Consider the following 12,888-nt stretch of genomic DNA (forward strand, 5'->3'; position numbering starts at 1 on the left):
TCTGGCTATTCAGTAAGAGCTAGGAAAAGACTCCCAATAGGTGCAGAGCCAGAACCAGTAAATGATCTGAGACCATAGTCAGATATTAGGCAGTCCAGGATGCTGCGGAGGCAAACTATATTGTTTAATCAGAGTTGGGTGGTGTCGTTGGCTGAGGGAAGGCCTATGCAGGGAATAAAATGGGCCATTTTAGCCTATTTGTCTGTTAGTTTTAGAATTGTAAAGGAACCATTTGATATACATAGCTCTACAATAAAGTTCAAAGATGGCCAAAGTGGAATGGGAAGGGGGATGGAGGAATCCACAGTCTTTGAATGGGTCCCTTAGATTGGGCACAAATAACACAAGAGTTGACAAAGGCTTGCACAGTCTCACACATCTGTGGCCACAAGTATCGGGAGATCAGCTGGTAGGTCTTTTCAGTTCCAGGTGGCCTGCTAACCAGGATTCATGACTTAGGCAATGGACATGGACAATTAACCTCACCTAACTCAGTGGTAAACAGATGCTATCCTGAGTATAAATGACACCATCTTGAAGCCAGTGTGCTTGCTGGGTGAAGATGGTCTGCTCTTCTGGGGGTATTTTCTCCTGGTTGGCAGCATAGAGCAGTGCGAGCTGGTCTACCAGCCACACAGAGCCAATGAAGACCTGAGGCAAGTCTGTATCATACTCTGCCTTCTGAGAGAGTGTCTGCCATCCCATTTCTAGGCCCAGGCTAGTAAGTTATCCAGAAATTAAAGAGAGAGAAAAAGAGGGCCCACTGCACTGGAGCTGCCTTTAATTACGTGTCTTAGCTTTTTAGAAGTGTTCCAGGTTTTCATGATTGGTAAGAAGCTGAAATTTCTCACATTCCCCTTCAAGGTAATGGCGCCACTCCCCAAAAGCCACTCCGATGGTCAAGAGTTCACAGTCCAAGATCTCCCAGTTTTGTTCTGCTGGGGTAAGCTTATTGGAGAAGGTAGACCTGCTGTTGTAAGAGCATCACACCTATCACAGTGCTAGAAACATCTGTTTCCAGTTGAAAGGGCAAAGCCTGCTTCATGTATTCAAAGGCTCATTGGGCTTCCATAAGTGGGACTGAATGTTCTTACAGAGCTATGTGGTGGGAGGGTCCACTACCCAGGCAAAGTTGGCAATGAACCACTAGTAAAAAATGGTGATCCCTAGGAACCTCTGGAATTCCTTGACTTCCAGGGTGCCTTCTACTCTTGGACAGTCTGAACGTTCAGAGGGTCCACCTTTAAGCACTCAAAACAACAACATAAAACCAGATAAAAGCAAGGAAGTCAGTGGAGGTTCAAAAGAAGGCACATATTTACAACTTGGTGAAAGGCATGTTGGCACAGTCTCTCCAGCACTTCTGGACATGAGAAAAGTGTTGGGTGGGGTCTTCTTAGAAGATCAGACTGAAATCCAGGCAAGGAAAAATGAATTTGTCCAACAGGTGTGACAGCATGTTGTTAATGAAGTCCTGGAATGTGGCTGGGGTGTTGGTGAGCCCCAAGGGATTAACTAAATACTCAAAGGTTTCTTACAGATGTAGGGGGGAAAAAACAACAACAGCGCTTTACTTTCAGCTCTCTGTATAACCCCAAAAGAGGCATCATGTTTGTTTGACAGAGTTCACCCAACCTCCATATAGATCGCACACTTCAGCAAGGCTTTTTGGCACTTTTATCCAATTGAATCAGCTTTAGATAAAAGTACCAAAAAGCCCCCCTAAAGTGCCCAATATATACAGATGCTGAGGAGCCAGGTCAAACTGACACATTGCCTCTTCCAGTAAAGTGCCGTTTTCTTTTTTTCCCCATGTCTGTCAGTGGCCGTAGTGCCCATACGAAGTCCAGAAGCCAGTTTTCCACTCATTGCCTATTCACATCAGATTATATGCTCCTCAGAAATCAAGCGTTGTGAGTATATGTGCAGTTTTTAGGAAGTCAAACAGCTCTGGGATGAGAGGCAGGGGATACCGCTTAACACATGGTAATTTCATTCATGGCCCTATATTCCACACAAAGGTGGAAGTTCCCATCCTTCTTTTTGATTAATAAGATGGGGGACCCCTGCTGAGAAGGTGGACTTTCGTATAAACCCCCAGGTTAGATTTTCCTGAAGGTACTCTCAGAGGGCAGCGAGTTCTCATTCTGGCATGGCATCTCACCAGGATCTTTGTCCTAGGCTGTAGGTCAATAAGGCAATCATAATTCCAGCATGAGAGGCCTTTTGCATTCTTTTTGTTGAAGACATATGCACAGTCCTGATACTTTTGGGGTAGGCTGGATGTGGCCTCTGGAGGCTAACCCCCTGAGGGGTGGCAGTGATTGTGATCCTGGCTCAGAACATGGCTCAGGCAATAATCCTGGGTTCCCAGCAATGTCACCAGCCACTTGGAAGTTGCACAGCCCTGATCTAAGGCATCAGTTATTTTTCAGGTTTATTCATCTTAAACTTGATTAGCAAAACTGCAATCCTTTCAATACCTGCTGCAATATTTGTCATAAAATATTTGTAGCCAGATTATCTTGTATGTTTCATAATGGACATAGAGCTCATTTTGTATATTTTTTTGGAAAATGAGTTTTGTGATGTATTCTTTCAGAATGAGTATGAAAAGATGGTAGAGCAATGATTCTTGATCAAAGCAGAGCTTACTTAGTTAAGTGATTTAGCTCTTCATCTGCTGAGCCACAGGTAATGACCACTATCAAAGCTGCGAAGTCCTATACCTTCTAGACCTGGAGTAGTTACCAGGAAGGGCGATGCTAATTTAGGATTAATTAAATCATTAAATTCATTAAAAGTTAGAAGAATTATAATTAAAACTTATTTTTGAATATCTGTACTATTTTCAGAATATTTCTTCAGGTCCCCTATTTTATGATTAAGAACACACAACTGTTTTCATTTATATATTTTAATAATGTCCCTCACATAGAATAGGTAAGAGTAAATTTTCTACAAAGAAAGGAATTTTTCCTATGTTGGACTGCATATCAGTTCTGCAAATATCACTGTGCTCAGAATATACTAGCATTACTTGTTTCAGATCAGCATTCTCTGCACCATAGTACCAGGACAACGCACACACAACAATTTTCATGTAAATTCTCCTATTACCATAATATTTGGCTTATGCACTATTATTTAATGTCAACTTCCCTTTACGGTAACACTCAGCAGTTTTCTCCTTTGATTTTCCCTCACATGAATGTTATCCTTAAAGATGATTGTATAATATTATTCCTTTGCTATAATGCACAGGCTGCATCAATGTAGAGCTTTTTGTTATATGTAATCCCACATACACAGCTGATTTCATGTCTGCCCTCCCATTACCATGATGATGAGTCTATGCATGATGACATCATTATCAGTTCAGCATTCCTGTACTACCATAACAGTGTTATGCATGTACTGCTGGTTTCATGTAGCTTAGCAGGGCAAAGTTCTACATGGTAAAACTTAGAAATCATATCTTCTCTATTAGCATTCATCTTGCATATCCAAAGAAAGTCAAGGACCTATAAAACTATATCAATGAAAATGACAGTGTTTTACATCAGCTTTGCACTCACTTCACACAAGTATAAAGCAGTAGAAGATCAGCTCCAGTATTCCCATTATGAGATTCACATAGATTCATGAAATATATTTTCCTAAAACTAAAGGAAATTCTTTAAAAGCATTTAAGGTTCTTAGGAAATCATTTTAACTAGAACCTTTTTAAATATTAGCATACCATGTAACGGTTATTTTATACACTTGAAAAATAAGGGACATGTCTATTGAGAGATACAATACAACCTGAGAGTTTTAATATACCATATTTACATTCATATTTATTGGAACTGAAGATGACCCCTCCAATAATTATATTCTATACATGAAAAAATGATACACTTGTTATAATTTTCCTTGTAAAAATAGCTATTAATGGCTATTGAAAGAATTGTTCGAGACATTGCCTCTGGTATCTCTAAACCAATAATGGTAGATGCCAGGGAGGATACTGAATAGGGAATAGATCACTCCAGAGATATCGGGTTTAATGCTCTCTCTCCACAGCATCCATTTTTGCCACTGTTGGAGCCAGAATACTAGGCTAGATGGACCATTGGTCTGATCCAGTATGGCATTTTATATTCTTACCTAATTATTGGAAGATTGTCTTAAATGCACCTGCCCTCCCCCTGGCACTTTCACCCAATATGATTCACGACATAAAATTAATATCTGAGTATTTGATGGGATCTAATAGCATGTATACATAAGGAAAACAGACTACATCAATAGAGTTCTGTACTGTCTTCCTTCAGCATTACAAGAATAGATTTACTTCATACGGCAGCTTTAGGACATCTAAGCTTCCCCTTAACATTAGCATTAAGGGAGCACAAAGAGAATTAATCCCTAGAAGATACAATTATAAATGGTCTATATAATTTTCAGATTTAAAGAAAATAAAGGAACATGATCCCCACAAGTCATGTCTATACAAAGATCAATTATGTATACACTTGAAATATGTATTGCCTATTGAACAGTTCCGTATGGAAAGAAACATTATCCTATTGCTATTAATTGTTTCCAATTATTTTTTTTCAGATCTTAAAATTCAAAAGAGGAGTACATTTGTTTAACTGTATTACCAGGTGACTGTGTGACATTGTAACCAACACCTTTACTTACAGATTTATTTTGCATTGTCAAAAATGTTGAGAGGTTAAACTACATTGCATCTTTGTGCCTCACAGCCTTAACGTAAATGTGACTGGAGTCTGAAAACAAAAGTGACTTAGTACATGTCTTTATAAACATATGTCAGGTAAATGACATTAATAAAATCCTGACTTGAACTGTATCATTGCAGTCAAATAGTTTACAAAGTTATCATCTGGAAGAGAAAACAAACTGCATGAAAACTTTTTATAAAATACAACTGGAATGTTAAATTATTCTCTTATCCAATCTTCCATAATTGAGCTCACCAGTAGTACAAGACAAGTTAAGAATGCTTGCCATTAGAGAGCTATAATACCTGCAGAAAGTGCAGTGAGGCATACTGTTCTTATTTCAGAGGAAGGGTTATCTAGAAAGGGTTTCATTGGCAAGAATATGGCCCAAACAGCTTTCTCACTTAATAGTATGGATTCTATGTGTATACTAAGACAAATGACAAAACTGATATCTCCCAAGACATAGAAACCTCTCTTTAGTCTCATCCTTGCTTGTCTATACTTGTAGGAGATTTGGTAAATTTCCCTTTGCACATCAGAAGATTAGTATAAGTCTTGCAGCTGTCTACCAGTTGTAGCCTGACTGAGCAAACCTAACACACTTGGTTTGTTCATATCATATGTTTAAAGGAGAAAAAGGATAGAATTTGTGCTCCTTGGTTATATAGTGTATGTTCTGAATGTAAAAAACAGGTAAGGCTCAATTATGTGGCAACTGAGACATCATTGGGAGATGGATGTATTCAGTGATAAAAGAACTGATCTTTTTATGGCAGTCTGGTATCCGAGGGCCTGATTTCATAAATATTTTCCTGTTTCCAAGGCCATGCTAGAGAGAATTTTCCTGTCAGGGCCCTGGCAAACATTACATTTATGGCATGATTTACTTGTTAACTGTGCCAAAATAGTAACCCTGCCATATTAATTTTCCCTGTTTAGGAAACTAATGATGCAACAGAATAAGAAACCAGTCACAAACACGCCCCACAAGATATGTGGAAAATATGCTGAACATGTTTGTGGCTGGTCTTCATTGCATCTTTAACTGAATATGTGAATGCATCTCCTGGCATTGGAAGTTCATCAGCAGATTGGCTCCCCTCTCTGTTAGCAGGCTGACAGCCACATGGTGAAGCTTTGCATAATTTTCAGGTGTGAGGCACAGGCAGACAATCAATCCACTGAGCTGGGTTTCAGGTCAATGTTGTGGGGTGAGCCACAATCCAACATGGCGATTGCTTTATCCTGCTGCTGCTGGGAGGGCAAGGCACACTGAGGTGCTGGATCACACCCAGCACAGTGTTTTCCTTGCCCCACAGCCTCCCCAGGAGATGCAGAGTCTGATAGACACCCATCTGGGCTTGTCTATGCCTGACTAGGCTGCTACACATGAAGGAGGGTTTAACTCCCCAATTGGGTTGCCACTAGGTTACCCTGAATGGGAACTTTACCAACTCCAACTGGATTCCCATTAAAATAGTGGTGTGATTGGGACTGGTCCCATGTGGCATGGCAGGATGTGCAATTGTTGGGATTGGGAATTAGTTCTTATTATGCCATGATTTTAATGTCTGCCAGGGCCCTCAGACCAATCTTCTGCTGTAAACGGGGTCTGGTTTTAAAATTCCAAGACTTATATAAAATGACACAATAGTATCAAGTCAAATACTAATGTATTTAGCTGTGAAGTCAAAACAATGAAGTGCCTCTCCTGAAAACATGAATTACCTCAACTCATATTTGCTTTGGTAAATGAAGTTTTTGAAGAGTTTGTCCCAAGAGATTTTCAAGTATTTTTAATTTAAATTATAAAGTGCAAAAAATTCCAAAATATTACCTTAGTTACTCAAATCCATGATGGTGCTGAGTTTAAGATGACCCCCCCCAATAATTAGGTTCTAGACATGGAAAATTTATCAAATTTCGTTATAAATTTTCCATGTCTAGAATCTAATTATTGGATGGTCTTAAATTGGTCTTCACCACCGCAGCCCCCATACCATTTACCCCCTCTCCTGCCAGTGCCTGGTCCCCTGCCTGATCCCCACCTTGCTGCCTGTCCCCCCCCACCTCTTCCCCTCTGCTTATCTCCACACCACCACTTGCCTCCAGCACTGGCTCTAGCTTGGAACATGGGGCACATGGTTCTCCAACCTTAGACAGGCTATGTTGCAACAGCTGCAGCACCAGCTTCAGCCTCAGTCCTATCCCTGGCCTAGTCCCAACCTGAGCTGCTGTGTAGCTGGGCTGGGACTAGAACAGCCATGTGGTCCAGGCTGGAGCAGGGTAAGTAGCAAGGGGAGGCAGGCAGGGAGACGGAGGTGGCAGGACAGGTGGCAGAGATGGAGATGACAGCTGGGAAAGTGGGGTAGAGAGGCTATGTTGGGGGGGACAGGTAGCTGGGAATTGGCTACAATCCTGACCATGAACAAAGGTCACACCTGGAGTCAGAGTCACATCAGCAATCTGGCCCCGACTGTATTTGAATCCAAGACAGTGTTCTTTCCCACCCCATGTTAAATGGAAAATAAGACTTTGCCTTGGATTCAAGTAAATACAGTAGTGTAGATTGCTAGTATCTCCAAAATACTGAGAACTTCTGGCTCATGAATAAGAGCTTTATTAAATGTTTATTGATTTCAGACATCATTAGACCAGGTCCTAAAAGCAGGCTGACTAGGAGCGTTGGACATCTCATGATTAAGAATTAAATTTATCTCTTGAGTAATAGCACAAAAGTTGTTGGGCTTAAACAAGTAATTATTTTTTCTGTTTGTTTATCCAAACTGAGCTCGTTCATCCCTACTTTAAAACATTAATTTGATTAATTTATTCTTAGGAATCAAAAAATATCCATAAGGTAATTTGTAAACAAATCAATTACCATTTCAGTTATTTGATAGAAATGATATCTTGTATTCACAAACTACATTTCATAATGCAACTGATATCCAAGCCGATGATAAGCCTACTTCAGGGCCTTTACACTGCAGCTGTATAGCTCTAGATGTACAGTGTCTCCCATGATTTATAGCTTGTGTGAACTGTCAAAGTAACTCAGAGATAAAAGTATATTTGTAACTTTTTTGGATTCACAATTAAAGGCCTAATTACAAAAATGCTGCTTTTATTCCTTAAAATGTCATTCTTTTTAAGTCATAGATGTCAAATTCTCATCTTATAATACTCTAGTCTCTATTTTTTCTCTATCAAGCATACCACTGAGGGGTTTTTCAGTATGCTAGGCCATGTCTACATCTCTGTTTAATCCAGTTCCTTTATAAACAATGAAGTCTCAGACAGTTTTAATCGACTCAGAGATGTTACACTTCAATTTCCCATATGTGCCATTCACCCCTCAACCGTCTCCTTCATTAAATGTCAATCTCCCTTTGAGAATGTGCCTTCCCTTTGTTGTTGTTGTTGATGCTGTCTTCTGAACTGAGTGGAACTGAATAGTGGGTGGGCCTCGGTTTTTTGGGAGGGAAGGAGGCTGTGGAGGGCAGTAAAGATTCTTACCTGCTGCTTTGGTAACATCTGCAGTGGAAATGTTTTGGAGATTTGAGTGCACTCTGAAGGTCACCGCTCCTTTCATCACACTAGAAAACAATTTAAAATGAGACTCAGAACCAAGACATACATATGGCACAATGTGGTATAAAAACTAATTTAAAAAATAAATGAAAATGGAGACTATACCAATATCACTTTTCCTTTTGCTTCTTTAGACACACTTGCAAAGTTCACATAAATAAGTTGCCCAAAGCCAGCAAGTTATTTACCCAAATATAACACAGAGCATCCACAGAACTCAAAGTCCAGAGCCTGTTAAAACGGTCTAAATAATAAAATAATAAAAATGTCTAAATATTCTGCCCTCCAGTGAGAGGACAAAGGAGCACCATTTAGTTATGCTTTACTTATGATCTGTCAGTACCCCTATGGGGAACAGATTTTATAAAACAGAAAACTACTTAATGCAGTGGACAAAGGCATAACACAATTCAGTAGCTAGAAGCTGAAGCTAGACAATTCAGACTGGTAAAATAGTGTGTTTTGTTTTTTCTTTTTTTTAACAGTGGGGATAATTAGCCACTAGAACAGCTTGCCTAGGAAGGGATGAATTATCTATCACTTGGAGTCTTTAAAATAAGGCTGAATATCTTTCAGCCAGAAGTGGCAGACTTGATGCAGGAATCAGTTGGTGAAACTTGATGGCCTGTATTACGTAAGTGGTCAGATTAGAGGACTGCAACAGTCTTTCTGGCATTAAAATCTACAAATCCACAAACCACTTGTAAATTTAGCTACTAATTATCTTGATAAGGAATAGCAAAATCAGCCAGATTCTAGCACCACTCTCAGGCTTTTTGTCTCAATGTGTGGGCTCAGGGCTGCTCTATGCCATCTGTGCTGCCTAATTTGGGGTGGCATGCTGAGTGGGAACAAGTGGGCAGGGCTAAGTTACTTATTGGCTCAGAAGGATGTTGTCTATAGAAATAGCTTAATTTTCCAAGCTTGGTTACATGCTGATTAGAGCAAACAGGCTTCTTTCCTTAGCAGAAACACAGACTTAACCTTAGATACAAGCCACCTAAGCGCAATATTATTCCACTCATCTTGCATCTTTAGAAGGCCATTAATGTGTCTATTTTTGTAATGCACCTGCATCTTAACCTTAAGCACATAGGTAAAAAAAAAAAAAAAAGATAAGGAGTCATCCTCATTTCATACACTGGCTATTTAATGCAAAATACATTAGGAACATTAATCACATAACCCAAGGCTCTCACTCTCCTAAGGAAGGGCCCTAATAGCTGGACTACTGAGTCATGCTCCGCTGACCCTATGCTTGTTCCAGTCCTTTTTGTCGAGTGGTTCAGCTTCAACAGGAAACGTGTTAAGTGCCCTCATTCCTGCTTAGACCAGAGACTCGTGCTTAGGGCACTTGCTTGGGGTTCAAAATCCCACAGCTGAGCAGGCCCTACAACTTTGTAAGTCTCCATTTCCTGGGCCACTATTTTAATCCCTAGGCTATCGTGCCAAGGGTAGATAGGTCCTCCGTCCCATCCAGTAGGGAAGCCATGTAATGTAATGGGCAGCTCTGAGATGCCAGAGGGACAGGAGTGCATTCTTTCCTCCACCCTGCCAGCATTTTGTATTGGCTGCCCCCCCATTGACTCCCTGCTCAGTAGGTACAAGCTCTGAAAATAATATAGGCTATCCACAAAGAGAATACATAAACTATATCCCTGCCTGGGCAGAGCAGGATCATTCTCCTGAGGTGAGATGCAGATTTTTTAGTGTGACCATATAGGCTTAGACAGGCAGAAATAAAAATAGGATCTGGTCTATGGTATTTGCCAAAACAAAGGGCTCTGGACTTTTTTAAAGAAAAAAATAGATCAGTATTTCTGTAACAAGCATTCCCCATAACTCCAACTATCTCTTGACAGGATAATATTCTTATGAAAACAGATTTTAATTACAAGGATTATCATGAAGAGTGATTAAAAATCACTAAAATATTATGAAAAATCCTTATACTTAACAAACACATTATCCCTTTTAAAACTTTCCTGAAAACAAAACTCTTTAGAAATTAAAGTACATGTTCAATATAGAACAGCATAATACGCATGAAACTTGGCATCGAGGTAAAGATTTACACATATTACATATGCTATTTGATCTCCTTGATTAGTAGTCATATAATCTTTGCAAATAGTTATAGTTGTGCTACAAAATATAAATAAACCTGCATTCATGGTGAAGTATATTAAGTAGCACCATACATAAACATGCTTTGACCTTCTATGGCAGCTGCATATAAAGGAATGAAATTTGAAAAGTTGCTATGCAACTTGAAATACGGTCTTTATCTTGGCTAAAGTAATATTATTTAACATTTATGTGCTATCATGTTTTTTTATTTTGAAACTAAGTAATCTGTGGTAACATATGTAAAAGTCAAACTTTGATAGATGAGAAAACAGACTGATTTTAAGACTGTTTGAAGACCACAGAAAGAATTGGCATGAGACCTGGAATTAGAACTCAAGAGCAACATCCCTACTCTTGCAGATGATGCTGTTCTTCACTATTTATCCATGGTATAGCATCATAGAGTAGTAGGGCTGAAAGAGACCTCAAGAGATCATCTAGACCAACTCCTGGCCTGAGGCAGGTTCATTCCTATCCAAACCATCCTATACAAAGCTAACCTTCTAGCAAAATTAGTTGACACAACACAAAACATAACACCCTAGCCCGCCACAGGTAATGCAGATCGGACCACAGCAGCCAATGTCCTGTTGCTGTAAAGGTTATTAAATATATCAAGGAAAAAAGGCTACTTCCCACACTACATAGGATAGACTGAGGGGATGCTGCCTTCCCATCTGACCAGCACTTTATAGGATTCATCACTTCAGTATGTGAGCACTTCAGAGAAATCCAGAAAACCTTTTAAAAATTACTCATAAAATTAGTTATACAGTTATGGTGTTGGAAAATGTATCTTGGAATTTTATACATAGTTTTCAAAGCTGCAGCAGAAAACCAGAAGCATCACGTCAGAATCTGGGCTAGGATATTTCAGTTACTGGCATTGCATGAGCTATAGATCATGCTGTTACATACTGAAACAATACAATGTTTATTAGGATTGCAATAGCTGCACAGCTGCTTTAACATAGCCGAGGTGGGATGCCTGTTGGCACAGTGCCAAAGTTGGCTGCTATCGCCTTGCTTCAAATGTATCTAATGTGTTTTATTCTGAATTAACCCAAATGTCATTAGTCAATCCTTTTTCTTCAAATACTAGAAAGCTTTATTGCCAAAATGGCAATCCAGGTGTCGATTTATTAAAATTAATTTCTCTTGGATTAATAAGTGTTAAATGCCTGTAAATCTTGTATAAGCAGCATTTAATAGCAATTTAAACTACAATACTTAACTTTTATAAGGTTTTTCATCTAAGATTCTCAAATTGCTTTGCAAGTGTTCAAGCCACCAACAAATTTGAGCCTTAAAGCTGAGACAGGCACCCAGCAGAAGATGACCCAAGGCAAGAATATCCTCTGATAGCATACTATAGCTGCTCCTCTGCTATTTCTTATCCCCTGATGATGGTCTAAGAGGCAAGACGTCAGGTCTTCTGTTCATAAATGCTCATGCTCTAAATAACACTGGGTGTACATGCACACTACTGCAGTCCCACACCTGTTCCCTATCTGCTACCTCATAAAATGGAAGTAACATACCTGTCTTAGTGTAGTAGTGGTTGTGTATACTAATACTGGTTGCTTGCAGATGTTAAACCCCCCACCACAAAAACTGCGCTTTACTGTGTTGCTTCAACCCAGCTCCACAGGATCTGCATAGATCAGGCACTTGAATGGGGCTTTTTGGAGCTTTTATCTAATAGCCAATTCAGTCACCTCACTGGCACGGTACTAATCTGGTGTGGGCATGCCCCGGGGGACCACTCTAACACAAAGACAGCACCAGGGTAGTGCAAAGGTCACCTTTACACCTGTCTTCAAGCTGTACTGGGCAGTCAACAGTGGTAGGCAAAGACATGGAGTTAATACTCATGCTCACATGAGAGAATCTCCACAGCTGAGTCATAATGGGTGTCTATACAGTAGAGTTGAGTGCCATAACTACTACTGCCCAAGCTACTTCTGAATTAATAGCCTAAATACAGGAAGCAGTATAGCTGCATTACCACAGGATTCTGCCTGGGTACCTTATTTCTCAACAGAACTTAGTACCATGGGCAGTGTTGTGCTATACTTTTTCTGCTACACACATTAGTCATTTAAAGCTAGCACAGACTTCTCTGCATGGTCCTGTATTTTGCCATGTTAATATAGCCAAAGAGTTTCAGCAGCTGATCAGGATCACAGAACAAGTTGGTGTCAAAACTAGGGCCAGGATTGGGAAGGGTCAAAGGGCCTTGCAGCACTTTTGTATTTCTGATTAAAATAATCTTCCTCCATTATTTTGACCTAGGCTGTTCCCAACATGGATTCTTAAATCCTACACATGTAGCATCAACATCAGAGGTAATCTAGGGCCTATATAATGAATTACACTGCAATTAACAAACATCTGCACCCCTGGGTCCAAATCTAGGATGGCA

General features: G+C 39.8%; 1 protein-coding gene across 1 annotated transcript in view; it reads right to left on the minus strand.

Moving 5' to 3' along the window:
• The window catches only part of PTPRN2 (protein tyrosine phosphatase, receptor type N2), an 870,593-nt gene that overhangs the window by 510,612 nt on the left and 347,093 nt on the right, over positions 1-12,888 (minus strand). Inside the window, exon 11 of the mRNA XM_019528486.1 lies at positions 8,259-8,338. Coding sequence (XP_019384031.1) covers positions 8,259-8,338 — 80 coding nt within the window. The remainder of the gene's footprint in view (positions 1-8,258; positions 8,339-12,888) is intronic.

Source organism: Crocodylus porosus, unplaced genomic scaffold (assembly GCF_001723895.1).
Source record: "Crocodylus porosus isolate Cpor-Errol unplaced genomic scaffold, CroPor_comp1, whole genome shotgun sequence".
Classification (NCBI taxonomy): Eukaryota; Metazoa; Chordata; order Crocodylia; family Crocodylidae; genus Crocodylus; species Crocodylus porosus.